We start from the raw sequence: 27,998 nt of genomic DNA, 5'->3' as shown, positions 1-27,998 counted from the left end.
CGCCATTTCAGGAAGTCAAGCGGGTTCGCGGGGCGGAGCTTCGTTTGAGCTCCGCCCACACCTCCTGGTTGTCATAGTGACACTGAGGCCGCTGAAGTTGGCGTCTAACTGCTAGACACTAGCCGCTGACATGCAGTACACCGGGAGCCATTATGTCGGGGCATACGTAAACGGGAGGTAAGGTCCCATTCGTCCGTGTGTCCACTCCCGGGCAGGGGAGAGAGAGACAGCTGCCTTTTGGCCTCTGCCAAGGACATTGTGCCAAGCGCTTTCAAACACTTGTTCTACTAACATGCTCAAGTACACATATCTAATAAGCCGCATAGGTGGGATTCATTCATTCTATTTATTGTGTGTGGTGTGTGTGTCCCAGAACCCACATGCTGGCTCACGACCATCTGTAACCAAAGTTCCACTTCTGGCCTCTGCGGGCACCAGGCACGCACGTGGTGCACAAACATGCATGTAAGCAAAACATTAATACACATTAAAAAATAAAAACAAATATTTTTTAAAATGATGCACACCAAGGAAAACAGGAAATGCTAATCAGCAAATGCTGATTGTAATCTCTGCCTTCAATAAGCTCACGCAAACATAGTGGAGCAAGTAAGCTTAACAGTTATGACAAGCAATCAAGGTCAGCACTGTGGCCAAGGGAGGCAAAGGATGTGTGGAGGCGGCCGCTTTGCCTTGCTAGCAGCTCTGGATGAAGAGAGTGGAGTATTTTTTAGAGCTGGAGAGCCCGAGGCTGGGGGAAGTATATTGACAGATTAGTACTAGTTGTTGGGGGTGTAGATCAGTTCATGGACTGTGGAGATGGAGATGAAGGGCCTGATTTGGGAGGGTCTGTGTGTACAGGCTAGAGGAACTGCAGGGTGTTGAGTTTGAGGCAACGAGAGCAATGGTCTAGCCAAGCATGGGATAGAGTGTTAGAGAAAGTGGAAACAATACATATGGGATGCTGTCGCAAATCTTCAAGCAGCTTTGCAAGGGAGATGGTAAAGGAGGAAAGGGGGCTTAGAGGACTCAGGACCCCTGTCTAACTCTTCAGGAAGTGGCAAAGATGCTGGGTGCAACACTCCAAAGATGCTGGGTGCAACACTTCCATGGCAGTGAGGTGGTTCAGGCTGATCTTGCAAATAACTGGTTGAACTTAAGCAAAACAGCATGCTCACTGTTATGAATACACAGAGAAGAAGTGATGGAGTCAAGAATTTCTACCCAGTTCTGTGTCTAAACCACATCATTTCTTCCCACAAGGCCTTGCTACAGCAAAAGTTTTGTCAGGTGGAGATGAAGGATTGAGTATTTTAGGCACAGAAACTGGAAAGCCCACACACATCATGTGCTATGCATGTAAAGTTAGTGAGATAACCAGACAGACATGGACAGAAGGCCTCCTGTGCACTTTCACCTGTCCACACCACCACACCAGCCATCCCTGTGCTTCATCCCAAGCAATGTGTTTGCTTGGGATTTTTTTTTTTTTCAGTACTGCTGTAGCCACAGTACTGAAACCCAGACCTGAAGAATGCCTCTCAATTGCCCACAACCCACAAGAAGGCAGTTGTTGATTTGCTGACTATACTTCTTTTCATAGTTCTGTCAAATACTCTGCTGAATCTTGATTTTTAGCAATAGGCAAACAAGTCATCCTTGGGGCCTCTTAAGTTCCAGCATGTGATGAAACACCACTGTGAAGAAAACAGCCTGTAGGTCTCAGAAGAATTGTATTGAATGAAGGAAATTAGAATCCCCCCAAAAAGGAGTATATATATATATATATATATATATATATATATATATATATATATATATATATATATATATAGTTTTTTCGAGACAGGGTTTCTCTGTGTAGCTTTGTTCCTTTCCTGGAACTCACTCTGTAGCCCAGGCTGGCCTTGAACTCAGAGAGATCCTCCTTCCTCTGCCTCCCGAGTGCTGGGATTAAAGGCATGCGCCACCACCGCCCGGCATTATATGATATTTTATATAAAATTATAGGAAATGTAAATTAATTCATGGTCACAGAAAATCGATCAGTATTTGCTTAGGGATGAGGAATGGAAAGAACAAAAAAGAAAGGTTAACAAGGGTATGCAGCAGCTGAGGGTGGTGGATATATTAATTATGTTGACTATGATGATGGTTTCCAGGATATGTGTCAAGACTTACAAATTGTACACTTTAAGTATGTGTGTAGTCTTGCATGTCAATTATGCTTCATAAATAAAGCTGTTTTAACAAAACATTAAAATTCATGACTTGCTTGTACCATATCTAAATCTAAAAATGAAAAACCTGGTCTAGTGGCTTATTCCTATAATCTCAGCACTTGAGAGGCTGAGGCAGGGTTCAAGGCCAGCCTGAGCTACATGAATTCCAGGTCAGCATGGGCTAGAGTGCCTGTTAAAAAAAATTATATATATATAGTCTCTCTGACCTCATGATCATGATTTCTCTGGAAGTGTTGTGCAGTGAATTCTAGATAATTCTACTTCAGAACACAGAACATGAAGGAAGACCATCCACATTTTATAGCAGCCGCCATGCATCATCTCCTCCTCACAGTGATTGCCACTTGACAAGTGAGAAAAGTAAGGTAAGGTGCAGAGTGATTTATGTAGCTGGCCCAAGCTAACATTTACCAGACCAAGGATTTGCTTAATGGGCAAGGCTGGACTGGTCATAGTGGGCGCAGAGTCGGCTTCCTGAGCGCTGGTCTCTGCCGTTTCTGCTGTGTAGCTTTGACACAGCACACAGCCTTCTCTGGGCCTGTTGAGGAGGTATCTCGGGGAACAGCATCAACTCCAGGGCAGTCTGCAGGGACCCAAGGTGCCCCATCTTAAACAACATTTGTGTGTGTGTGTGTGGTTTTGATGAAAACAAAGCACCACAAAAAGCTCTGACAGAATATTGAGGGACGACAACATCTGAGGATGTAGAGAGTGAATGTCTTCCCAGCTGCCATGCAGAGCTCAGTGACTTCCCCATGTCCTTACAGGATGGAGGGCAGTGCAGAATACGTCCTCCCTACTGACACGAGATATGTTGGGGACATGAAGGATGGCATGTTCCATGGAGAAGGAACCCTGTTCTTCCCCAGCGGGAGCAGATTCGACGCCACCTGGGAGAAGGGATTGGTGGTGAAGGTGATCAGCTGGGGACTGGGGCGGTGCTCAGGCAGGAAGAGCCACCGCCTGCTGTGTCACTGTGCTCTCCTTGTCTGTTGCTTACCTCCTCTTTCCAGTCTCTCCTCTCCCCACTTCTCATTCTCCAGGGACTCTAGGATCTCCTCCGTCCTGTTGTGTCCTTTGCTGTCTGATCTACATCTCTGAAATGCATGCTCCTCAGTCAGCTTGGCTATCTACTGCTGCTGTGGTGGATTACCCCTCAGTTTACCATTTTAAATCAGCCTCCATCACCACCTTATGGTTCTAGGGGCTGGAAGTCTCAACAGGGCCAGCAGGCAGACTCCAGGGGAAAATCTGTTTCCTCACATTTTGTCTGCCTTCTAGAAACTGCTTGCACCCCTTGACTCATGACTAGCTATTACTCCAATCACTGCTTACAGCTCCAAGTCACTTCTCCCACCCCCTCCCCACCCCGCCTCTCCCCAGCCCTGTTGGCTCCTGCTGTCCAGCTCTCCCACCTGGACCTGTCTACCTCTCTCTTGTAAGGACCCTCACATTGGGTGATTCTAGAAAAGTTCCTTTTAAAAAATTATGCAGCCGGGTGGTGGTGGCGCACGCCTTTAATCCTAGCACTCGGGAGGCAGAGCCAGGCGGATCTCTGTGAGTTCGAGGCCAGCCTGGACTACCAAGTGAGTTCCAGGACAGGCGCAAAGCTACACAGAGAAACCCTGTCTCGAAAAACCAAAAAAAAAAAAAAAAAAAAATTATGCAAGGTAACACATTCTCAAATTCCAGCAGGTGTGGCCAGCTTTGGTGGTGGGGTGGGGTGGGATGGTATAACAGCCTACCACAATGGTGCTGACAGTCAATAGGGGAAAGGTGTATTTTCCTAACACACAGTAGACGCTCATAAGGGTTAGCTTTTACCATCCCCACCTCTACTAAGTCATCTAATCCAAAGGTTCTGATCTTGGGGTTTATGGGCCATGAGTAGAACTCAGGGGTCAGTGGAACACCCTGATTTTACACACACAAAAGTCTCTGCAAGTATGGAACTGTTTTTCTGTGGGGAAATGATCTGTGCTCTCCTGAGCTTCCCCGAGTGTTTGCTGAGCCTGACTCATGACCTAAAAAAAGGCTAAGAAATGCTTCTTTTATAGCTTGGGGACTCTAAGCCTCAGGAAGGGGCTGTGACTTACCCAAGGCCACACAGTGAACAAACAGTATTGTGGGACTTTCCACCCATGTTTCCTGAGGCCTAGGCTGATGTGCTCCTACATCCTGAGGATCCCTTTAGCTCTGAAGCAGCAAGAACAGAATGCATGTCTGGACAGGCGGCTGTGGCTTCTGGCTCTGGCCTTTCTAGCTACAATAATAATAAAAGGAAAACAACATGTGCAAGTATTTCTTCTATGGGTATTAGAGTACTCAGAGAAGGGTGGTCAGGAAGGCACCAATAGATACACAGAAAGGGATTATGAGAGTTTGGCTCATGAAATAATGGAAGCTGGACCACAGTGTATCCTCTGCAAGCTGGGGGCCCAGGGGAAGCCAGAACTGTAGTTCTTGTTCAAACTGAAAGGCTGAGAACCTAGAGAAGGCAGTGGGGTGAGTCCCAGGCAGAGGCCGATGCCCAAGACCAGCTGAGAGCACAGTGATCCTTCCTCTGCCCTATGTTCTGATCAGGCCATTAACAATGTCCATCTGTATGGGTAAGGGTGATCTCTGTACACTCAGTCCATCTACTCAAATGTTAATCTCTTTGGGAAACACACACACACACACACACACACACACACACACACACACACACACACACACACACCTCTCCCGGCCAAGCTTGGCATGTACCTATCTCACCGAATTCCCAGCCACCCCTATTAGAGGGACACTGTCATCATCCTAATCCTAGAAATGAGGAACCTGAGAGCTGCGAGTAGGTGGCCTGCCCAGCTCCATGCAGCCGCCACACCCGGGTTCAGTCCTGTAGCTCCATCTCCCTAATCCTCACAACCAGGGCCACTCTGCCAGCTGTCACTTCTTTCCTAAGGCAGCAAACAGCCAACTGCTCCCTTGGTAGCGACCTGCTCGGCCAAAAAGTCTCTGGTCTCCTCTGGCGCCCACGTGCTTCTCTTCTTCCAGGGCAAGTACACCTTCGCTGACGGGCTGCAGTACGAGGACAGACACTGGCACTACTGTGACAGCTATGACCGCAGGTTCTTCACCGAGATCTGCTACGGCCTGAAGCCCTCAGGTAGCACACCCACACCTAGAGGGAGGCCAAAGGTGCTTGAAACAAGGGACTGATCCCCACTGAACCTTCTCAAGGGGGAAGATGGATACAACAGACCCAGGAGAGCCACAGGACCCAGTCCTCACATCTGAGACCCCTGGGCTGGCCAAGGGGAGGAGACCAAGGGACTCCCTTTCTCTGCCTCAGCTTTCCCCATCTAAGTCAGGGAAGCAGTGTTTTCTGCCTTACAAGTCCATTGCCAATAAGAGAATTCGCACCTGGAATAGTGCTTTGCATGCATGTCAGGTGCATGGCACATGCCAGCTGTCATACTAAAAATATGTAAGCATTAGAACACGAGAGGGTGGGAAAGGGGGACAGAGACTGATGGGACGTGTGCTCTGTGGGCTGGATTCCTCCAGTCCCTGTCTTATCTCTTGGATTGTTCAGGGTGCCCCATCTGGTCACTCTTGCCCTGCCTCACAGAGGAGAAAATAGAGATGGTTAAGGTGATCTTGACTTCTCCAAGCATCTCTAGGGTGGCAACTGGCCTGAGGTTTCAGCCATAGAATGGCTTCAAAGCCATTGGCATGGAAAAAGCATTCCACAATCATTGCCAATATACATGTGTTTTGGTTAGGGTCAAGGTCAAGTATATAATTAGATAACATTCAAGCATTTGCTTTTCTGGGGTGCAGATCTATAAACAGGGCATGGTGGGACATTCAGCTTTCTGCTCAGAGAGAGGGAAATTCAAGATTTACAATTAAAAACATTCTGGCATCCCCCTTTACTCCAGCCATGGCATGCCAAGACCTAAAATGTCTATATCCTTTTCCTTCCTTCCTGGGGTTCCAGTGCCGCTGACTTAGAGCTCAGACTCAGACCCACGCCTTCCCTCATGCGTTACTTAGCACCCAGGGTCCAGAGCATGGCTGCTTCCTATCTAGCTAGCATTGGGCCTGTTCCTCAGCCTCAGATGTGAGCTCTCTTCTCTGTAAGATAGGGCTGCTCTGAGGGTCACCTGAGACAGGAGGAACCAAATGTCTAGCACACAAGAAACAATGCATGGTACAATGTGGCCATGTGGGAAAGCCAGGTGCGGGGCTCTGTCCACCCTCTCTGGTGCCCTCCCCCATCTAAGTTCTGCTCTCAGGTTTCCTGGGGTGTGGTTAAGGATTCACACCTGTGGCCTCTGTCCTGAGTGTGGCCAAGGGCTCACACCTGTGGCCTCTACCCACATGTTGCCTACCCCTCTCTTGGATTTACCCTTCTGGACATCTCTGACTTACCCTTAGGGTTTCTCTGACTTCAGAACTTCATCACAGTGGTCCAAGAAATGGATGAGGGTAAGGTCAAAGCAGGGTCCAGCTCCCAAGGCCCTGACTATAGCCCGTTTCCCAAAAGCTCCCTGGGCCCTGTTCCTGCTGATTTTGTTCCTGGCCCTGCAAAAGGAGCCTTTGGTCCCACAGCCACATAAACAGTGGCCTTGTTGCACGTGGCCTTGGTGATATACTAATTGTCCTTTTGTGTCTGTTTAAGGTATCTCTCAGCTCACCAACATGGACCCACCTAGAAAAATCCCCCCAGGCTGTTATGACTGTGGAGATGGCTTCTATAACCCTACCACCAGGGTCATTAAGGATTACCGAAACCGCTTTCTGAGAAATGCAGGTAGGTGTATGCTGACACCGCCGACATGCTTTCTCTTCACTTTCTATTAAGAAAAAGACAAATATGGGTTATCTGGATGTCTCTGTGACCTCAACCCTGACCACAGAGTGAGAGCAAGGACATTCCTAGGGTAACTGTGATAGCACTGCAGCCAGCTGCTGAAAGATTAAGGCACTTCTTTTTGTATGCGTCCCTTCATCAAGCATTAGTGGACTCCTACTGTGTTCCAGACGCCATGCTTAGTGCTTGGTATAACAGAGAGAAGCTAGACCCCAGCCCCTTCCTGCTGGAGCAGATGCTCTGGTAGGCAGAGAGAGGACTACAGAGAGTTGATTTCATGATGGAGCAGGCCATCAAAAGAAAGACACGGCCCTGAAAGTGAAAGGGTGGGAGCACCATGAAGGGGTGGTTTAGAGTCCCTAGTCCAGAACCAAGGTATCAGAGGTTTTGAGAAGGACATGGCATCTCAACTGGCACCTAGGAATTGGCCTTGGACATGGAGAGGAAGTTTGTCAGTCAGAGGGAAAGCATAGGTATGGCTAGAGAGGAGTGACTCTGTGTAGTCCAGGAAGGCTGGCTGGTCCTTGGCTAGCTGGCAGATCCAGAACTTCATTTTAGTGAGTGACCCCAAGGCTGATAAGACTCCACAGTGACTTGACTCTCAGAAGACAATGTATAAAGAAAAGCATGGATGTTTCCTATAAATGCATGGGGTCACAGCTGTGTTCTTGGAGTCATAATCCAACTAAGGTAACAACAGCTATGGACCTTTTCAGAGACCTGTCTATCTGTACACACACACACACACACACACACACACAGAGAGAGAGAGACAGAGAGAGAGACAGAGAGACAGAGAGAGACAGAGAGACAGAGACACACAGAGAGATAGAGACACACAGAGACACAGAGACAGACAGAGACAAAGAGATAAATCAAGGAATGAATGTGATCTATCAACCTCTACCTGGGGGAGAGGGGAGGAAGGGGCAGGAGAGAATATGTTTCTTTCATGTCTCAAATGTGTTTGACTATGAAATTTGCTGGGAAGTGGGGCAGTGGGAGCATTTTGCAGAAGCAGGGCTATATGAAGTCTATTCTGGAGCATTCCAGAGCACGGTGTGTTCATTAAATCTTTCTATAGTTATGGTAGGAAACAAGTGATTTATTTGAAGCTTTTAAGGTTTGAATTGTATTCCAGTCCTGTCTCCTCAGAGTGGCATCCTGGTCCAGTGAAGAGTCACAGCCTAATGTTCATGACAGACACAGAAGCACACATCTGCAGTATAATGGGCAGAATTTGTGAATGAGTGGGAGACGAGGGAGAAGGAAATGTGCTACAGAGAAAGGGCTCACAGAGGCAATGGCTCTTAGAGAATGGGTGTTCTTGGGGTGTAGTTTAGCTGGCAGAGCGCTTGGCTCATACATAGGAAGCCACAGAACACATAAACCAGGCATGGTGGCACATGTCTGTCATCCCAGCATCTGTGAGGTGGAGGCAGGAGAACCAGGAGGGCAAGATGATCCTCATGCATAGCAAGTTTGAGGCCAGCCTGGTCAGATGTGTTTAAAACAAACAAACAATGGGTATATAATGATATACTGAGCAGGAAAGCCGGGAGGGGCATTTTAGGCAGAGAGAATGTGTAAAGACACAGAAGCATAAAAATATGTCATGACCGAGCAGCCAGAAAGTTCCAAAGGAAGCCGTTCTTGGTGGTGTACTTAAACTTTAGGGGCGCTTGGAGGGCAGATACTAATGGTTTGCACGTCAGGTATTTCCTGCCACTCGCTGTGTGTCTGGATCTGGGCTAAGTATGGGGATGGTAGCAGCGCCCCAGCATCATCTCCCACAGAGCAGGAAGGACTACTGAGGAAGCAACCCTGACTGTACAGAGTTGCTGCCAGCACTTGGCGGGGGGTGGGGGGTGACGGGTGACTGGAGCAGGGGAATGTTTCAGACTGGAAAGACTCTTTACATAGAGAGAAAAGGGCAAAAGAACTAAGATTGTAGGAGAGCCTTCTGGTAAGACGGTGGGTGAGGAGGGCAACCAAAAGGACCCTGGTACCTGGGTTAAAGTTCTGGCCGCAGCTCTGAACCCTGGAGCCTTCCCTCTCTGGCCCCATCTCCGGCTGTAAATGAAGTGGTCGGGCTGGATAATCCCTTGTCCTTCTGACTTTAAGAGTCTATAATGGAGCCGGGCGGTGGTGGCACACGCCTTTAATCCCAGCACTTGGGAGGCAGAGGCAGGCAGATCTCTGTGAGTTCGAGACCAGCCTGGTCTACAGAGCGAGATCCAGGAAAAGTGCAAAGCTACACAGAGAAACCCTGTCTCGAAAAACCAAAAAAAAAAAAAAGAGTCTATAATGGAGAGAAACAGAACCAAGAGTATTTGGTCCTGATATTGTAAGACAGGTTGAGTGTAGAGTGTTCAGAAAACCACTGAGGGAGAGCCTCTCTGGTCAACTAGTCATTATCCTGACTCACCTCCTCACATGAGGAATGACCTGCACTCCTGTCCACTTTCTCCCTGGGCCCTTCTCCCCACATCCCAATTTGCCATTAACAGTGCTTCCCATCTGCAACCTGGGGCCTGAGCTGCTGGCCTGTGGGCCTGATGTGGCATGAGTCTTGGATGCCGGAGGCTGATACAACTGATCCACCGCAGCTGGCACTCGGAGTTACACATACCCTGCACACAGACCAGTTATGGGTCTCTGCATTACCACTATCCACTGCTTAAAGAAGCTTCTCTGACCAAAATGAGAGCATTCCACATATGTGAGCAAAAACATAGGTATTTAGAATGCAGTTTGAAAGCGTTTAGTAAAACAACAGCTGTAGGTTGTTGTATACCCCCACCCCAGCCCAGCCACCCAGCCCGCTGCCCAGGGCCCATGGTCTTCCCAAGTCATGACTTCTGATCTGGTTTATAGTATGAGCAGGCCTCATATCCTAATCTGACAGGGCTGGTTACCCCATAACCTACACACCACTGTTGCACCAGAGGGCATATTTCCCAGCAGGTCACTGTTGCAGTGTGCAGGGTCCAGCTTGTCCTCTCTTCCCCAGCAGCCCACAGAGCACTTCCTGGTACTGTCTAAGCTAGTGAGCAGGGGAAGAGTTTCCTGGTCAACCTGAAGTTGGTTTCTCTATGGACACTTTGAAGGACGTGATGGGCTGTGCAGAGTAGATTTTTTTCCTTCAGGCCTCTCTGTACTCCCTTGGCTCCTCCCTGTCTCCAGAACTCTAGCCTCCCTGGGCAGCCCTGCTGCTGGAATTGGGCTTCAGAGATCCCTTCTTTTCTTTTTCAGTGTGGACAGTGTGCTGCTGGCACTTTATATGTGTGTGCCTGGTGCACACGAGGCCAGAGAGGGCAATAGAGGCCCTGGAACTATAGTTACAGATGGTTGTGAGCCACTATGAGGATGCTGGGAATTGAACCCAGGTCCTCTGGAAGAGCAGCCAGTACTCTTAACCATCTCACCAGCCCTAAGAGATGCCTTTCTTACCTGAGGACTGTGGCACCTGCAGTTACTTTAAAAATTAACTTTTCTTTTGAACTCCTGGGCTCAAGCAAATCTGTTTCAGCCTTCCAAGTAGTCAGCATCACAGACAGGCAAGCCTGTGCTAGGCTTTTAGTGATAGTTTAAATCCACCCTTCTACTCATTAAAAAGGTTTGACAACCTCCAGCATTCCAGGATATCAGCAGGCGACCTGGGCTCTCGAGTTTGGCTTTTAGGCAGTGCCAGTTAGTTTCAATTATCAACCTGACACAATTCAGAATCACCTTGGAAGAGAGTATCAGTGTGGAATTGTCTAGATCAGGTTCCTGTGCGTATGTCTGTGAGGGGTTATCTTAAATACTTTGAGATAAGACCTGTAGCTGGAGTTTTCTCCAGTCCCACCTGGGCCGCAGCCGCTCAGACCCAAATAAACACACAGACGCTTATATTAATTAAAACTGGCCTAATGGCTCAGGCTTTTTGCTAGCTAGATCTTAAAATTAAATTAACCCATAATTCTTATTTATGTTTAGCCATGTGGCTTGGTACCTTCTCCCAGTTCTGCCTTCACATCTTGCTTCCTGTATCTGGCTGGCAACTCCTGACTCAGCCTTCCTGTTCCCAGAATTCCCCTCTCTCTTTGTCCCACCTATACTTCCTGCCTGGATACTGGCCAATCAGCACTTAATTAACTAATCAGAGCAACACATTCACAGCATACAGAGCGATATCCACAGCAAAGACCTTCCTTCTACTGGTGGCACCATTCCCTGGGCAGGACTGTGCAGAGTGGAGAAAGCATGCTGAGCACCATGGTTCTCTCAGGCTCCTGCCATGCCACGTCACTTCCCCTGGATTATAACCTAGACTGTGGGTCACATAAAGTCTTTGTACCTCAAGTTTGTCACTGCAGCAGGGAAGGCACAGGCCCTTGGGCACATCAGGAGCATCTCCTCCTGACTGCACACATGACACAGCCCGTGTGCATATGTGTACCACACACACGCAATGTTCAATATTCTCTGTTCTGCTCATTGGTAAGTGCTGGCTGCTGTGCACTATGCTGATTTCCTAACTCTCTCCAAGGACTGCTAGAGGCATCCTTTCCTGGCTTCCTTCTCTCTCTGCAGCCCCATAGGCTTCTCAAGCAGTGCTTAGCATATGACAGTGAAGTATCTTTATTTGGGAGCTCATGAGGTCAGGGCCTGGGTGAGTATGTTTGACTCATCATGTTCCTAGCATCTCACAGGTCCCATGAGTCGATCAAGTCTTTGTAAAAGCAAAGGCAGGCAGGCAGGCAGAGCACTCCCTTACACATCTTACATATTCCCTCTCTGAAATTCGAAGTTCAGTTCTTGTACATAATAGACAACTTGCTATTTTGAATAAAAGCAGTCCATTATATTTCTACATGGTGCCAAGGTTTCAAATCATCTTACTGGCTGACATGGGGTCACAATCGGGGACTCAAGCCATATCTGATCTGCAGGGTTGGTGTTTGCTTGGTCCAGTGCTTGAGCTTGGGCTTAGCTGCTAGGTGGGCACACAGTACTCAGGTCCCTTCTATGGCGCTAGTGGCATTAGTCATCTCTGTCCACCTCGCAGCCTCTCTTCATGTGCCCTGACCCCCATTAGAGCCTCTGGGCATGTTGGCAGCTGGAATGCTGATGTCCTGAGATGAGAATGTCAGGTCTGGAGACAACAGAATTGTTTCATATCCCCCATCAGTGAGGGATCTTTCCATTCCTCCCTGGAGCTTTCTGTTTTAAGACAGTGAACTGTAAGTGATAGCCACTGGACACAGTTATTGTATACATCTCAGTACAGCAAATACAGCAAACCAGGCTTGTTTAGGACTTTTTGTCCCACGAGAGGCATGAGGACTGGGGGAGGTGCTGTAGTGACGAAACCTCAGGGCCTGGCACCCATATCAATGGGAGGCCTCTAGTCTGAGGTGACCCAGAGATGAGCTGTGTGGTCATGGATAGCTCACTTCTTCCTCTAAGAGCCTCAGTTTCCTCATCTATAAAATGGGTGTTGTAGTAGCACCTCTCTGGAGGAGCTGTGGGTTAAAGGGAGATTAGGTGTATGATTACCCGGCCCAGCACCTGGCCCAGACAGGTGTTCACTCACTGGCGGCTCGAGACTGCCATCACTATGATGATTGCTGACTCAGGTTGGAGGAAAGAGGAGTGAGTTGGGCCCTAGGGCTTATTATGTTTTCTCTGGGTGCTGAGGAGCAAAGAAGTCTCTTGGGAGACTATGTGATTGGCTATGCTAATCTTGCTGCCTCCTCCCGGATGTGCTTGGGGAATGGAATGCCGCTGGGAGTTTAGGGTCCACAGCTCCTCACTCAGAGCATTCAGAGCTCCCAGTTCACTTTGGGTGAAGGTCTATCTTCCACACTCCTCTGTGCTCTACACCATGTTGAAATCTACCCAGGCTACCAGCCATCTCTCAGTGAGCAACAACACAGACAGCCTTTCCCTCTTCCACCTGCCACAGGCCTCATCTCTCAGGGCTCAGCACAGAGCCACAGGCCAGGAGGTCTGCCTGTGATCACTGAAGAATCACTTCACCTGCTCACTCTCCTCTCAGGGTGACAAGGCTGGGAAAGGAATGGTCACTGGAGAGGAGGCTGCTGAGGCCTGTGCTGTGGACCTCCTCCCTCCTCTCATCTGCTCTAAGAGGATAATCTGCATGATCTATAGTTTGCAATGTAATACCTGGTGTCAGACAGGCTAAGAACTTCCTTATGGGGACTGGAGAGATGTCTCAGTGGTTAAGACCATTTACTGCTCCTGCAGAGGACCTGTGTTTGATTCCCAGAGTCACATGGTGGCTCACAGCCCTCTCTGGAACTCCTGTCCCAGGGGATCTTCTGGCTGGTGAGCACTGGCAGGTACACACATACACATATGTCTTTCCAAGCAGAATTTGCTTTGGGTTGGTCACACGGCTGTTGACAAAGTTAGGCCCAAACTTAAAGCCTGTTTGCTGTGATTCAAATGTGTGCACTATCTCCCAGAGGCCCACATGTTGAAGGGCAGCCCCAGGGGGTGTTAGTCAGGAGGTGGAGCCCTAGGGGGGGGTCCTTAGGTCATTGGAGCACCCTGTTGAAAGGGTCTATGAGACCTCAATCCAGTGTCCCTCCTTGGCTTTCTGGCTTGCAGTTTCACAGACCACCCTTTACATGTCACCTTCACGGTCACCCTCCGTGGATGTGCCACCCTTGCCAGAGGCCCAGAACAAGCGGGCTGCTGGTCTTGGACAGGAACCTTTTACAACATAAACTAAACACTTTCCCCCTTTATGTTAATTGCCTCAGGTACTTTGTTACAGTCACAGCAAACTGGTTAATACACATTCTTTTCTTCCTGCCAGTTTGCACACTACTTCATTTTGTGCTCATTGACCTCTCTAGACAGGGACATGCCTGATTCATAATTGTTCCTCTACCAAAGACAGCCACTGGCACCCACCTGGAGCTTGGTAAGGGTCCTAAATGGATGAGAAGGCCCACTCTAGAGTCTTAAGACAAAACCACGACAGTCTCCCAAATTAAATGTAACCTTATTTCAAAAAAGGTCCTTTATACACTGTGATCCAATGCAGAAGCACTTGAAGATATTCAGGATAATTACCTTCAATACGATGAAAAAATCAAGAGATTAGCTAACGCTGCCCCCTCATAGACTTTGCCTTCACCCTTCTCAGGAAGGATTAGCCAAAGTCACGTCAGCATTTTGCTCATATATCTCTTTATGTGTCTGTTGCTTGCCTCCATGGCACTGGTAGGAATCATTTTTGAGAGAACTGTGCCACTAATCCTCACTCCCTCCTCCCAATTAATGACACCCCATGCGAGTCTCCGATGAAAGGCACATTATTAATATTCAAGGAAAAAACCCTTGTAACCATTTTAACAGATACAGCTAACAATGAACTAAATTTGCTTTGTGCAAGACAGAGAGTGAGCATCCCAAATTAGTTTATGTAAAAGCTGAAATCCTTCCCTGAAAGGTCTCAGTACCATCCCCAAAGAATATCCCGATCATCAGCAGTGCCGTCAAGATTCCCGCCAACATTATCCCCTTTGTTGTCTGAAATGTAGAATCAAGCACATCTGGCAAATGTCCTGGAGCTCACAATCTCTCAAACAGCATCTAATTCCCAATGGTGAAAGAGAGAACGCCACCGCCTAATCGTGCTGCACTTCAAAATAGCAGCGACTTTCCTTCAATCAGAAACAATGGCTTTGGTTTCGTAAAAATATCACACGCTGGTGATTATTTGTAGAGAGGCCCTTTTTACACTTGAACCTGTGGATCCCAGACAGAATTCAAAATGAAGACCACAAACCTCATTTGAATGTACACTTGGTTCCATGGGCAGTAGGAAGAAGGATTTTGACCTGGCTTGTGCCATCTGGAGCCTTTGGGAGGAAGATAAAGTGGAAGGCGGTGGTAAGAGCTGTCACTGACTGGACATCTACCATCAGTGGGAGGAGGTCCTCCCATCAGCTACATTCGACAAACTGAGGCCCAGTGACGTTAAAGAATTCCCCCAGGAAATTCAGCACAGATGGGAGTCACACTCAGGCTCATCTACATGCCAGGCCTGTTCACAGGGGCCCGGGCAATTGCCCCCAGCCAACTCTAGAATACCCAACTGCAGACTGTACACCTGAAAATGGAAGGCCACTTTAGTCTTCTGAAGTTTAAACATCCCAAATGCCCAACAGGAGGGACCAAGGCACATATGGAATGAGGGATGTGATGATGGTTTTACTGAGTGTCCCTGGCACAGGCCTCCACCTCACATGACACCAGCAGCTTTGATAAGTAGCTTTCCTGATCGTTCCTACTTCACAGATGATGAGATTGAGGTGAGGCAAAATGCCTGGTTCAAGGTCAACAAAGCTGGAATTAAAACCCAAGTCCAGCTGACTCCAAAGCTAAATAGCCATAGCATTTGGGCTGGCTTCGAGAAGGTGGATTTTGCTAGTGGAAGAACCAATGGCCTTCCCAGCACCAGAAAGATGGAATTACAGGCAGCTACTTTTGCTAAGACAGGTCCTCTGCTTACTTTATGCTCAAAATCTGGCCCAGAGAGTCCTCCAGTGCTATAGAAAGTCAAGACGCCTCTCACCTTGAAGCAGCTACTTCCTCTAAGACAGCCCATCCCATGCCTGACTCTTACATTGGCAACCATGGTCCAGCCAAGGCTACAACCCTGATTTCCCACTGCAAGCTTCAGTCCCAGGCTACCTCTCAGTGGAGCCTCCTGGGGTTTTCCTAAGATGGCCAGTGAGGCTCCCACACAGCCCCTCCCAGTGCTGGCTCTCTAGCAAGACAAAAGGCAATTTATCCAAATGTTATAATCACCTGGAGGCTGGCATGCAGGGGCATCCCTGCTTTATCTGTGGTATTGTCAGCAGCACCATAATGAAGGCTTTGTGGAGGGATAATATCACGCTTGTAACTGCCAGATAAAATGCCCCACAGATCACACATCCCTCCCAGCAGACGTGGGTATGCGCCGTCAGCAGAAGGCAAAGGAAGGGACACTAGGCACACTGAAGCCTCCACTGTACCAGCAACTTAGCCCATCCCCAGTCTTTGAGGAAATGCTATTTTCCCTACTTGACAGATGGAGAAACTGAGGCTCAGGGAGCATGTTATTTGTTAACAATTATGCCTCTGTTAAAGTGAAGAGCCAGCATTTGAACCCAGGTCTCTCTGATAATATAGGTAAAGCTATGGAGCCCTCTCCCCAAACAGAAATTGGCCTAGAAAGGGTAAGAATGGCTCATCTGGAAACCACCCATGGGTCCCTGTCAAGATCCATGTGTGGTGATGACAGACAGCCCTGCTTGCTGCCCCTCCCTGACCTGCCCACTGTCACCCTCTCACCTTGGCACTCCAAAGGTCTTGGAAGTCCCCCTTCCAGCTGCAAGGCCCATGGACTGTGGTAACAATGCTTCCCTGCCCTCATGGCAGCCTCCTGGAGGCATCCAGAGGCCACAGCTTCCCCTTCTGCAGCTGGAATCAGCCTGGCCAGCATTTGTTTTGTCTTCTTTAATAGAAGTAAGTGCAAGGCCAGAACCCTTGGGCAGAAGCCTCACCTGTCTTCCTCAGTTCTGCTCTGGAAGTCGGGGTATTTAGCTGAAGCCCATTCCTAGGCTGGAGGGGCAGCTGGAGCCACAGTCAGCTTTATGCCACTTGCTAGCTGGACAAATTTGAGCAGGTAACTTACCTTCTCTAGAATTCAAACTCCTCATGTGAAGGATGGGAGCAGTAAAGGATCTGTAGTGAGCATGAAATTGATGCCAGCAGTCTTGTGGGGACAGTGTGTGGCTCTGCCCATGGCACAGTGCATGCCAGTGATCACCACAGTGGTGATCTTGTACCATGGATTAAAAAGTCACACTACACACCCAGCAAGCCAGGGTCCCTCGGCAGGCTGTTCCCTGGCCTCTGCCCACCTGTTTTTGGTACTGCTTTCAAAACTGAACCAGTGGCCTGCTGCTTCCAGATCTCTCCTTGGTGTTCAGTTTGGGGGCACAGGCCCCTCATCTTCATCCTTTATCAATCTAGAGTTTCAGACCCTCTGGCACCCCAGACTCAGGTCTTTGATTTTCTCCTGTGTACATGAGGGCTTCATATGACAGCACAGAGCTTTCCCCAAACCCCAAATCAGTGCAGGGTGGAGAAAAGCACAGACAGAACAGGCAGGCGCAGGAAGCCTGGGGCCTTCAGGGAGCCTAAATGCTCAAGTGAACCACAGATGACATATGGAAGGCAGTGGCCTGTGATGTTCATGTTCACATTTAATTTAAAATATTGAATATGAGATTCCTTCTTCCAAAACCAAGAATGCCCTCATTTCTCTGGTAGCCAGAGCTGTGATTACAGTGTGTTGAATGTGTGACTGTGTCTGTGCAGTTGAAATAATGGCCCAGAAAATGAGGTTGGCCTTAAAGAACAAGAGATGGGGTTTGTTAAATGAAAGGGAAGGAACAGTAGGAGCCTAAGATGTATCACTATGATCTGCTTGTGTGTTAGAGGCTGAGGGAGGACTCAAGGGGCTTCCCAAAGCAGTGATGTCCAGCAGGGCTTTGGTGGGTGTGTCTGAGTGGGTCTCAGCTGTGCATTCAAGGCAGAGCATGGAGAGAAAGTGAATGCTGGTTAGGGTGTTTGGCTTTAATCCCTCAGACAGTGAACAGTCAGGGCAGGAGCTACCTACAGAAAGGCTTCTCAGGAAGTGGGGCATGGCCACACCATGGGCTGCCGCTGTGAAGATAGGCGTGGCTCTGTCACTGTACCACTGGTGAGCCTGTGGAGAGGCTTTGGTTCTGAGCCTGGCTCCCCTCCCCTGTGATCCAGAGATGGTAACACTGACCTGCAAAACCAGTGTTGAAGAGTACTTCCCATCCCTCCTGGTTGTCCCCACTCTGCTAGCCTAATCCAGCCTTTGGCATCTGCTAACTGTACACTGGCCTCCATCATCCATGCACAGCCAGAGGTCAGGGGCAAAAGGAGCAGATGCTATGAAGTCAGGCTGCCAGGTACTCAGTTTTTCTGAGTTGTCTTATTGCTATGGCAGGCATCCTGAATGTGATTCAGAAACACAAATCCAATTATTAGTACTCAAACAGTAAGGGTAGGGATCAGCAGTCTCCATTCCTGAATGCCTCCTGTCCACACTAGACACAGACGATGGTTCTAGATTAGTATCACCCACAAGCACAGGTCACGTGTGTATTGCCACCTCAGCAAACTGCCTATGTGGTACTCAGAGAAGTGTCCTTCCAGCCTAGGGCCTTCCTAAAGGACTTCTAAGGTTCATTTTTTTGTTGTTGTTGACTGTGAGCACTTTCCCCCTTACCCAGCAACTGAAGCACCCACAACATCCACCCCAAACCATCCCAGCCATACTTTCAGAAGTATTCATGAGGTCCACTGAGGTAGGGCATGTGTTCCTGCTGTGCCCAGCACCTGACCCCAGAAGTGCTTCCTAAGATTCTTAACTCACCAGTCCGCGAGGACAGATCCTAAGGCACCCAAGCCCTGAAGCCTTTATCCGCATCATTTCAGTATATTAAAGTACAAGCTCTATTTGCTGTTGGGTCTCTCCAACTTTACTTGGTCCATTATTTGACTACAATTCTGTTACACTAGCTCTAATTTCTTGGGAGGGGTGTGTTAGCAGAGAATTCTGGCAAAATGAAGAAACAGAGCCTGCAAATGGATTTCAAGGATAATAAAATTGTTTTGATTTCTAGAATTAATAACTAATCAAGTTTGAATGCATTAATTATAATATTTATTTATTTCAGTCTTGCCATTTCCTTTTTTATTTCCAAGCCTCTTATATCTGAATGGGCCTTGGCAAGATTTCGGATGCTGGGTTCCACAGCCCTGGTTCCCAAGGGGTGGTGTGGGTTGTCCTAATCCACTCCCAAGAGGATACTCTACTACAGGAAGAGACAAGAACAACCTAAGGCCTCTCACCTGCCTGCAGCAAGCGCTGCCTGGGCAGGGACTTCTCAGTCAATATTAACAACACTGAGGTCTTTGCCTCTGGCCACCACTGCCAGAAAAGTTCAAAGCCTCCTTTTTGTTGGGACTTGTGATAGGAATACCAGGGCATGGTGGCATTGGTCCACCTCCACCATTTCATGCATTTGTCATTTGTACTGAAGGTGAGACAGAGCTATGGCCTGGAAGTCTGATTTGATATGTACCTTCATCCCAGTCTGGACTCCTGTTGGCACTGACCCCAGGGGTAAGGAGCAGTATCCCATGACAGAAGCTCTCTCTCCCAGAGCCTGGCCTGGCCCTGGGCCCACTGCCAGCCTGGTCTTTTGGATGACCAGGTTGGCTCTTCAGGTTGGCAGTGTCTCTGTCCTGTATTTGTGATCCCATACACTCAGACTTCAGATACACACCCACTGCCACACTCAGCCATCCCCACACAGTGTGCCACACATTCACCAGAGTCCCATGCACTACAGTGCGTACCTCAAACATAACTACTGGTACACTCACAGGCACACAGCTGCATTTTGAGAACAACTGGGTAGAAATGGGCCTTCCCCTCTGCCCCAATGGAGAGAAGGAGGAAATCACTACATCTCCTAAGCCTTCCTTATGGTAAGTGGTGGCAATCTCATTTCTCGTTGAGAGGGTTGATGAATACACACACACACACACACACACACACACACACACACACACACACACACCACATATGTACACATACACTTGCACACACACACCACACACATGCACATACATACACTTGCACACACACTCACACACACACTATGCACACACAAAGCTCAGCCCCGCCAGGCTCTGGGCTGGGCTGCCCCCACTCCCTGAGGCCTGCTGCTTGTTCATTCTGGGTCTCCTCCCTTTCCCAGTCCACACCCCTCCCCTCACACTAGGAAGCTGCACAGGAGTGGTGACCACAGGGTTACCTAACCCAAAGGTGTGCCACGAGCCCAGCTTGTGGTGCCCAGTGACCCCAGTCTCCCTGTTTGCCCACCATGGCTCACCTGCCCCAGCCTGCCCTCCTAGCTTTGAACAGAGCTCATTAGCTGAGCTGTGCCTCTTGATCCTCCTGGTTCCAATGCTGAGTAAAGACCTCCTCCCTGTGATCCCCTCCACCCCATATCTGGCAGGTGCCCAGAAATTCCAAGGGTCCATTGGTGAGTCCCTTAGGGAACACACCCTCGCAATCATCCAGTTTGGGAATTAAAGACCCATTGGAATGATATCCAGCTTTTACCTCCTCAGTACTCATGGAACGCCCTTCTTCCTGACCAGGCCTTCCCCTGCCTTCTGTAGGAGGTCTGGTTCAACCCACTGTACAGATGGGATCCTGGCTCAGAAATGGAGAAGGGCTGCTCACCCAGCAAGTGAGTGGTTCATCGTCTGACCCAGGTCTGTCTGGTTTCAGAAGTCCCACCTTGCATAAACAACTAACTTCCGGCTTCTCTCTTTGGCATTTGGCATTTCCTGTGCACCAAGAACTGCCCTAAGCATGTTTCAGATGTGACTTCATGGCAAAGCTTCTGGGCAGGGACATTTGTAGGGGGCAAACAAGTCCAGGGAGGTGGCACCCTCTTGCCCGTAACAGTGGCACAGTGCTCCAAAGCCACACTGTGCGAGTTGTATATGTGTGCTTGGGTGCAATTTCTTGTGTGTGGTACACATAGAGGCCAGAGATAACTTCAGTTACCTTCCTCTATTGTTCTTAACCTTATTCATTTTGAGAAAGGGTCTCTCATTGAACGGGGGGTTGGCCAGCAAGCTAGTTTCATCTAGATTGCAAGGCCAGCAAGCTTCGGGGATCCATCCATCTACCCTATCTCCAATGAGGTCACAGACACACACTGCTATGCTGGGTTCTTACACAGATGCTAGGGGTCTGACCTCAAGTCTTCACACTTGACCCACAGAACCATCACTCCAGCCCTCGAAGGCCACATTCTTAGCCATGTGCAGCCATACTGCTTCCTTCTCTGCTAGCCACCTAGGCAGCTCCTGTTTCCCTGAAGCCTTCCTGAGACTCCAGTACCTCTCCTTCCCTCAATGTCATGCTGACTTGCAGACTGAACTATCGTCACCTTCTGGGACCTGGGCGCAGCTTGGCAGGCCTGGCCCATATCTGGCCTATGCAGGCTGGCCCTCCTCCATCTTTGCTGGGAGGCAAGCCATAGGCCAGCCAGGCTTGGCATTTCCTGCAAGCGGTTAGTCCTCAGGTGTGATCCCAGGCCAGGTGGTGAGGTGCCCAACCTACGGCCCCAGGATACAAAAGGCGGCGGCAGCTGTCAGTCTTAGGCCGCACTTGGCATCTGTCTGAGGAGCTCCATTTGCCCAAGGAGGGAGAATATTCTTCTCTTTTGATCTCAGTCCCACAGAGTCAATCTATTACTTTTATGTCCCTAAGTTTACATTTCTTTATTCATTTGTTCACCATATAGTTATTAAGTACTTTAAATGTTCTGGATCTGCGCTAGGCCCTGACGATGTGGCTGCTCCAATCTGCTTGAAGCAACCATGATCTTGGCTTCTTTGTCAGGGAAGTCTGGCATTCAGACAGGGCCTGTGAGGGTGGAGTGGAGGTAGGCACGAGAGCCCAGCCTATACACATTATGTGGCCCTTTGTGTCCAGACAAGAAAATCCATAGGCCCTTCCCCAACCCACAGCCTTTGGACTTCTTCTGAAAGAACTCTCAGAGCATCACCCTTGTATCAACACTTGTTTGTGTTAAAAGGAATAATCTAACGTCAATGTTTAAAGTATACCACAGTTGGTATTACCTTGTTTAGGCCTTTCTTGTTTCTTTTTTTTCTGCTGAAGACAGAACTGAAGTTCTCCTTGTGCATATCAGGCAAGTGCTCTACCACTCAGCTGTATCCTAGCCTGGTGTCTTAAAAGGTCTATGTAGCCCAGGCTAGCCATAAACTCCCTTATTCTCTTGCTTCAGACTCCTGAGGGAAATCAGGATGAAAAAGGCTTATTCAGATTCACCTGGCAGAGCATTACTGGGTACCTATGTATGCTGGTGCGGTGGTGCCTGCACCAAGAGCTTAGCTCCAGGCCAGTGGTTCTCCACCTTCCTAACGCTGCAACCCTCTAATACAGTTCCTCATGCTGTGGTGACCCCAACCATCAAGTTATTTTCATTGCTACTTCCTAACTGTAATTCTGCTACTGTTTTGAATCACAATGTAAATACCTGATATGTAGGGCATCTGATATGTGACCCCCAAAGGGGGTCTCTAATGTGAAAGGAAGGCATTATCTAAGAAAGGATTTTAAAAATCTGGTATGAGGGGCCAAGGGAGACAAAAGCAGTGAGTGTTTTCATTTGGGTAACTGGCTGTGTTTGGAGAGCATGATGTCTGGCCAGTAAGGAGCACACTGATTTTGATGCATTTGAAAGAAATGATCTGTTTATTTTAGAGCAGTTACAGTCACATAATCAGTGTGAGGATCCTACAGCTATTCTCTCAGTACACCACATGCCCACTTCCTCTTATTCACAGACACTGTTGTATGGTAAACTTGGCAAGTTAGTTCATTTGTATCAATATTAATGTTGGTGAATTAATTTAACTAAGGTCTAAAGTTTGTTAGAATCCCTTTTCTTTCTCTCATGTCCACTTTCTGTTGTAGGACCCCTTCCAGGACATCACATGACAGAACAACACATGACATGCAGTTGTGTCTTTGTGGGCTCATCTTAGTGTGACAGTTACTCCACCTTTCCTGTTTTACTTAGTGGGTTTTGTTTGTTTTCAGACAGAGTCTCACTATGTAGTGAGTCTGGTCCAGAACTCACTATGAGCCCATGCTAGACTCAGTCTCACAGAGCTCTACCTACCTCTGCTGCCTAAGTGTTGGGAATAAAGGTGTGTGCTACCATGCCTGGCTAGGATTTTTGTTTGGGTTTTATTTTGGTTTGGTTAGGACCTGATCTCAGTGCTCTGCAACTAGGCTACACCCACAGGTGCCATTTTCCTTGTGTGGGGTGACAGTCTTAAGGAGCGCTGCTCAGGTATTTTGTAAGATGTTTCTCTTCTGATTAGACTGGGATGGGAGGGTTTGGGGAGGAAGGCCACAAAGGTGACAGGCCATTTCCATCCAAACAGAACAAGAGGACATGCTCCCTGGGGTTTACTTGGCACTGTCCTGAACCCTGAACCTAGCTGAGGCCAGTTTTTCCACTGCCAAGTTAGTATTTGTGTGTGTGTGTGTATGTGTGTGTGTTTTCCTCTCCCTTCCTTTGGAAGATGGTCACTCTGCATGAGGGCAGGGCATCTGTTCAGATTTTTGTATATTTCTGCCAATATTTTTATGCTAAGATTTTTACTTTTTAGAAATATAAAAACATTAGTGTTTTTAGGAACCTAGAAATTTTGTATTTTAATGAACAAAACACATAAAAATCACCAAGACTTTATACTGCAGAGCAGGACAAAAAAGGCAAACACTTCTTCTGTGATCAACACACACTAAGGAGAGAAGATCTGGGGAACACCAAAAACAGGAAAGAACACCACAGTGCTCAGAGTTACCCCAATTCAGTTTATCACCTTTAGTTTTTCTTCCAGTCACCATTTTATTGTATGAAAGTCCATGGATTTTTGTTGTTGTTGTTGAGGGGTGTGTTGCTGCATCTTCTCATTTATTCTGGCTTATTACCTTATCAAAAGGACTTCCCCTGTGTTGCCGTACCGACTTCACAACTATCATTTTCACTGGCTGTTAAATATCCCCTCCCCATGGCTTAGAGTGAGTGCCCACCCCACTCCCCAAGCCAGTAGGTTGCCAGCATGTCCAGCATTTAGAAATCATTTGTTAAATGAATGAATAGACAACAAAGTAACCATTCCCTGGTTTAGAAATCTACATCATTTTCTGTTCTCTTGATTCTAAACAGTATGGAGACAACTAGATTACTTCCTTAGGATAGTGTCCCAGAGTGGCATTACCAGGCCAACAAGAACCAAAAACTTAGGATGATGCTAAATGTACCAAAACAGAAGTCTTCCCCTCCACCCCTCCCACTTCCCTCTGCACCACCACCAACTCTGCCAAGGCTTATCATTTACAATTGATTAAAGAGTTCTCAGGGGTGTTTTCCCCATCTTTTTTTTTTTTTTTTTTTTTTTTTTGCTTTTCTCCCATCCTCCCCCCCTTGCCAAAAAAGGAGGAAAATTACCCGAGAAGGTGAAGATGTTCTCAGACAATCATATTAACATATTCCAACAATCGCAATTTGCAAAATAGTAATCACTACTCTTGGGCTCCAGGAGGCATTAATCAAAGCTACAGGTTTAATTCCATTTTAAATATTGATGAAATGTGCTTCGGCAGCCTCACCCTGGTGTGGCAGGGCCAGGGGAGCAGAGGAGGCGCCGAGGAGGTGGAGGGAGGATGGAGGAGCAGCTGCCCGAGGGAAGGCATCTGGGATTCAAATTGGTGGCTGTGCAGCCAGGTAGAGAGTAAACTGAGTAGTGAAGAGGCTGTTAAGTCCATTGCTGTCAATTTGTAACGATCAGGGAGGGGCCTGAGGACTGGTTCAGCACAATACACCCAGTTTGTCTGGTTTCAGGGGTTACCGCTGAAGAGGCTGCAGCTGCACTGATTCGAATAGCCTGGAGACTTCAGAACTGTAATTATCAAGCAGGCTGCTCACAGTGTGGCGAAAGTGGGCTCCACCAGTGCTTAACTCCTTGTGTGCTGACACATCAGCATAGCACCCCACCACACACCCTTGGGTTGCCAGCCTTAGCGAGGTCATTCAGGCAGCCTGCTAAGGGAAACTGAGGCCCACTGGCTGCTTAAGTCCAAGGCCAGAGCATGCTCTCACCAGCAAGCTGTTTTTCTTGAGTCACAGTGCAAAGAAATAGTGAGGGTGGGCAGGGCTAGTTCTTCCGCAGGCAGCTTTGGCCCTGCATCAAGCTTGCCCTGGGGTGAGAAGTTAGGCTGCAGCTCCTGATGAACTTGGCTGAGATTCCAGAGGCCAGGGATCTAAAGCCTCAGTTCTGTGACATGAGTGTGATCTCCTCAACCCCTGCTGTATTCTTACAGAGACCCAGTGAGACGCGGGGCTTGTGTGGCACTTTCAGCTGTCCACGAACCTCTCCCCGGGGTGGGCCTGGTGCTTCCCCGAGAGGGTGGCTCTAGGGAGGTCCCTGGACAGGGGCTGCAGGAGGCTTTTACTAGCTTTCTGCTTTTCTGCTTCCAGTGAGTCCCCTCGGTTCTTAGTTTCCAGCATTTGTCACCTGAGGAGAATGGGGAGTCCCTTCCTCCTACGAGAGGCAGTGATGGACACAGGGATGGACAGGAAGGACAAGGGAGGACAGGCAGGAAGGTGGTAGGGCACAGGTGAGTGAAATCTGTGCAGCCTTGTGCTCCTCCTCCTGGAACAAAACCCAGGCGTATTCTCCCCTGTGCACACAAAGGCAGGAGCCCCGCAGTGCCTGGTGTTCCCGGTTTTGAGGTTGGAGGTTTGACACCTGGAGGACAGAGTCAGCTATGAGAGCAGCCAGCTACGGAATCAGAGGCCGTGGTAACAAGCAAAGAACTAGCTGTACGTTTGGCCACAGGAAAAGTGAGACGTACCACAGAGTGAAAGAAGTCCCACACAATGCGGCTCACAGCACAACGCCATTTTTGTAAATTAAAAACACATTTATTTGCACACAAAACAAGAGGGCATATTTTATAAAGCTGCATGCATTTTTAGGGGTGCATGCCCTGCCATTAGAGAGGGTCCCTGTTGTGGTGGGGGAGGGGCTGGGTGTGTGTTTAGAGAAGAAAGGAGGAAGAAAGGAAAATAAGATAAATCCACAGAGGGTCCCATACAGAAAGGGGAAGGCTGCTTATGGAATGAAGATTAGGGCTCACTTGCTTGGAAAAGCAGCAGCCATGGGCTCAGATCCTCCCAGCTCTGCCACATGCTGACCAGGAGGCTGGGCACAAGTGGCCAGACCCCTGTGAGCCCCTGTTCATCTGCACAGTGGTGGGAACAATGCGCTTGTGGGGGGCCGTGAAGATGGGGTGCAGGGAGAGGGCTGTACTCGGCCTCTGAGAGAATGTCACCAGCGTCCCCTCTGTGTCCCCCACTGTGTACCTGAGTCCAAACGGGGAGACCAAATGGTCACAGAAAGAGAACTGGTCCCCGAGGCTGTGTCTCCTAGTACTTTTGCCAAGGTCTGGCCCAATGTAGTGGGCTGCTGCTTGTAGGGCTGTCAGCAGGTGAGTGAGTGTGAGGCCACCACACCGCCTGACAGGACCAAACCATCCCAAGTGGCCAGATGCTCTTGGGCTGTCTTCATCAGCTCCATCCTCAAACCACAAACTCTTTGATGATAACTTAGTGGTCCATTTTCCCAGCAGAGGAACTTTGCTAAGGGATGCTATGATGCTATGATAGCGAGACAAAGGTCTGCTCCAGCCATTTCGAGCTGAACACCTGGACCAGCAGCTGGTGCTGGAAGGCACTGCAGGCCCCAAGACCCCACCTGGGTCTCCCAGGCCCAGGGCCTGGAGGGCTCTAGTGAGTAGAGGTGTAACTGGCTTCTCTCCCTACAGATGATGATGAACATGAGTGGATCGTCAGGACCTGCCGCAAGGGCTGGGCAGAGAAACCTGCACAGAAGCCCAAGCTGTGAATACCTCAGCATCTCCACTGGGATCCCCTCTGTCCACGGGTTCTTGTTCTAGCTTCAACTTGAGTTTCAGAATAAAGGTTTCCAGCACTGAAAGGCCCCAAGGGTGAGTGCTTCAGAAGACACCCCCATTTCACCTGCTTCGGTACCAGTGTGGTGGCACTGGGCCCAAGCCCAGACTTGCCAATCAGAATATGTGGAAGTGGGGCTTGGCAATTGCATTCCCAATTAATTCTCATTCATGGGAACGTTCAAGAACCTTTATCTTAGGACATAGATTTCTAACTGAATGAGCAACTAAGGGCTGTGAACTTCCTTCTGCAGATGGAGAATCTGTGGCTCAGAGAAATGAGACTTGCTGGTGACTCACTGGCCTCAGCAGTGGCACCTTCCCCCGGGACTGCCTTTCTCTCTGGGCACTGGATCCACAAGGTGCTTTGGTGTCTATATAGGGTTCAAATCTCAGCTAGATCATGGCCACTCAGCATGCAACTCTGGGCAAGTCACTTCTCTAAGTCTCAGCTTCCAATGTCTATAAAACAGTTACAAGAATGCTTAAAACAATATAGCACCATAATGAGTCAAATGAGACAGTTCAAGATGCTGACCACTGGCAGGTGTTCAATGTTCAACTTAAATATCAATTTTTGCCACTGTATCCTAGCACTTGGAAGAGTAAGGCAGAAGGACCACATGCTCAAGAGCCAGCCCAAGTTACATGGTAAGGCCCCATATAAAAAAGATACAAAAGTAAATCTGTTCTCTGTGCATATAATCATCCCCAGAGATCACATTTGTTAGCTCAGTTCAGAAGAAGAACTGGTAAAGTGTCCCAGGGCCACTCTTGGGCCCCAAGCATCTTGTATTTTTGCATGACTAGTCCATGGAGGACATCCCCCTTCAGACTCCAGGTTATGATTGCTGGTTTACCCACGTTACCCTGTGGAGACAGAAGAGTGGTCAGACTAGGGAGAGATCTGCTGAGATCTAGAGGGGGAAAAACACCTCAAACCAGGAATTCAGAGTGGACCTGCTGGAGAGCCACCAGCCAAGGAAAATTTCGGTCCCTTAGCTAGCTGCTCCATGAGGTAGACCTGGGAGTCATCTCTCCTAAGGCTTTAGTTATCCCTAGAAAACTGATAGGGTGGAGTTCCACCGGAGGTCCTCAAACTGGGCTTTCAAAACAGAAGGTACACTCGTCGAAGAAACACACACAACTAAGTGTACATTCTCTGTCATATACA

At 48.6% G+C, this 27,998-nt stretch overlaps 1 protein-coding gene across 2 annotated transcripts; it reads left to right on the top strand.

Moving 5' to 3' along the window:
* Positions 1 to 6: 6 nt before the first annotated feature.
* On the top strand, positions 7 to 26,850 carry Morn5 (MORN repeat containing 5). Of its 2 annotated transcripts, XM_052723180.1 has the most exons (6): positions 79 to 177; positions 2,475 to 2,608; positions 3,011 to 3,158; positions 5,283 to 5,394; positions 6,916 to 7,047; positions 26,678 to 26,850. In XM_052723180.1, the coding sequence occupies exons 3-6, from the start codon at positions 3,012 to 3,014 to the stop codon at positions 26,755 to 26,757; spliced, it is 471 nt and encodes a 156-aa protein (XP_052579140.1). In that variant the 5' UTR covers positions 79 to 177; positions 2,475 to 2,608; position 3,011; the 3' UTR covers positions 26,758 to 26,850. The 2 variants fall into 2 exon arrangements, with proteins under 2 accessions (XP_052579139.1, XP_052579140.1); XM_052723179.1 differs by lacking the exon at positions 2,475 to 2,608 and having other exon boundaries at positions 7 to 177.
* Positions 26,851 to 27,998: the final 1,148 nt, after the last annotated feature.

The sequence above is a fragment of the Peromyscus californicus genome, unplaced genomic scaffold, assembly GCF_007827085.1.
Source record: "Peromyscus californicus insignis strain IS unplaced genomic scaffold, ASM782708v3 Scaffold_7__1_contigs__length_154581171, whole genome shotgun sequence".
Taxonomy (NCBI): domain Eukaryota; kingdom Metazoa; phylum Chordata; class Mammalia; order Rodentia; family Cricetidae; genus Peromyscus; species Peromyscus californicus.
This window is presented reverse-complemented; position numbering and strand designations above follow the sequence as displayed.

Excerpts from the sequence above, each read along its gene's own strand:
- Morn5 (XM_052723179.1), top strand. The coding sequence starts at position 131 with ATGCAGTACACCGGGAGCCATTATGTCGGGGCATACGTAAACGGGAG. Across the intron at positions 3,159-5,282 it reads AGAAGGGATTGGTGGTGAAG|GGCAAGTACACCTTCGCTGA; the intron begins GTGATCAGCTGG and ends CTCTTCTTCCAG. Across the intron at positions 5,395-6,915 it reads CTACGGCCTGAAGCCCTCAG|GTATCTCTCAGCTCACCAAC; the intron begins GTAGCACACCCA and ends TGTCTGTTTAAG.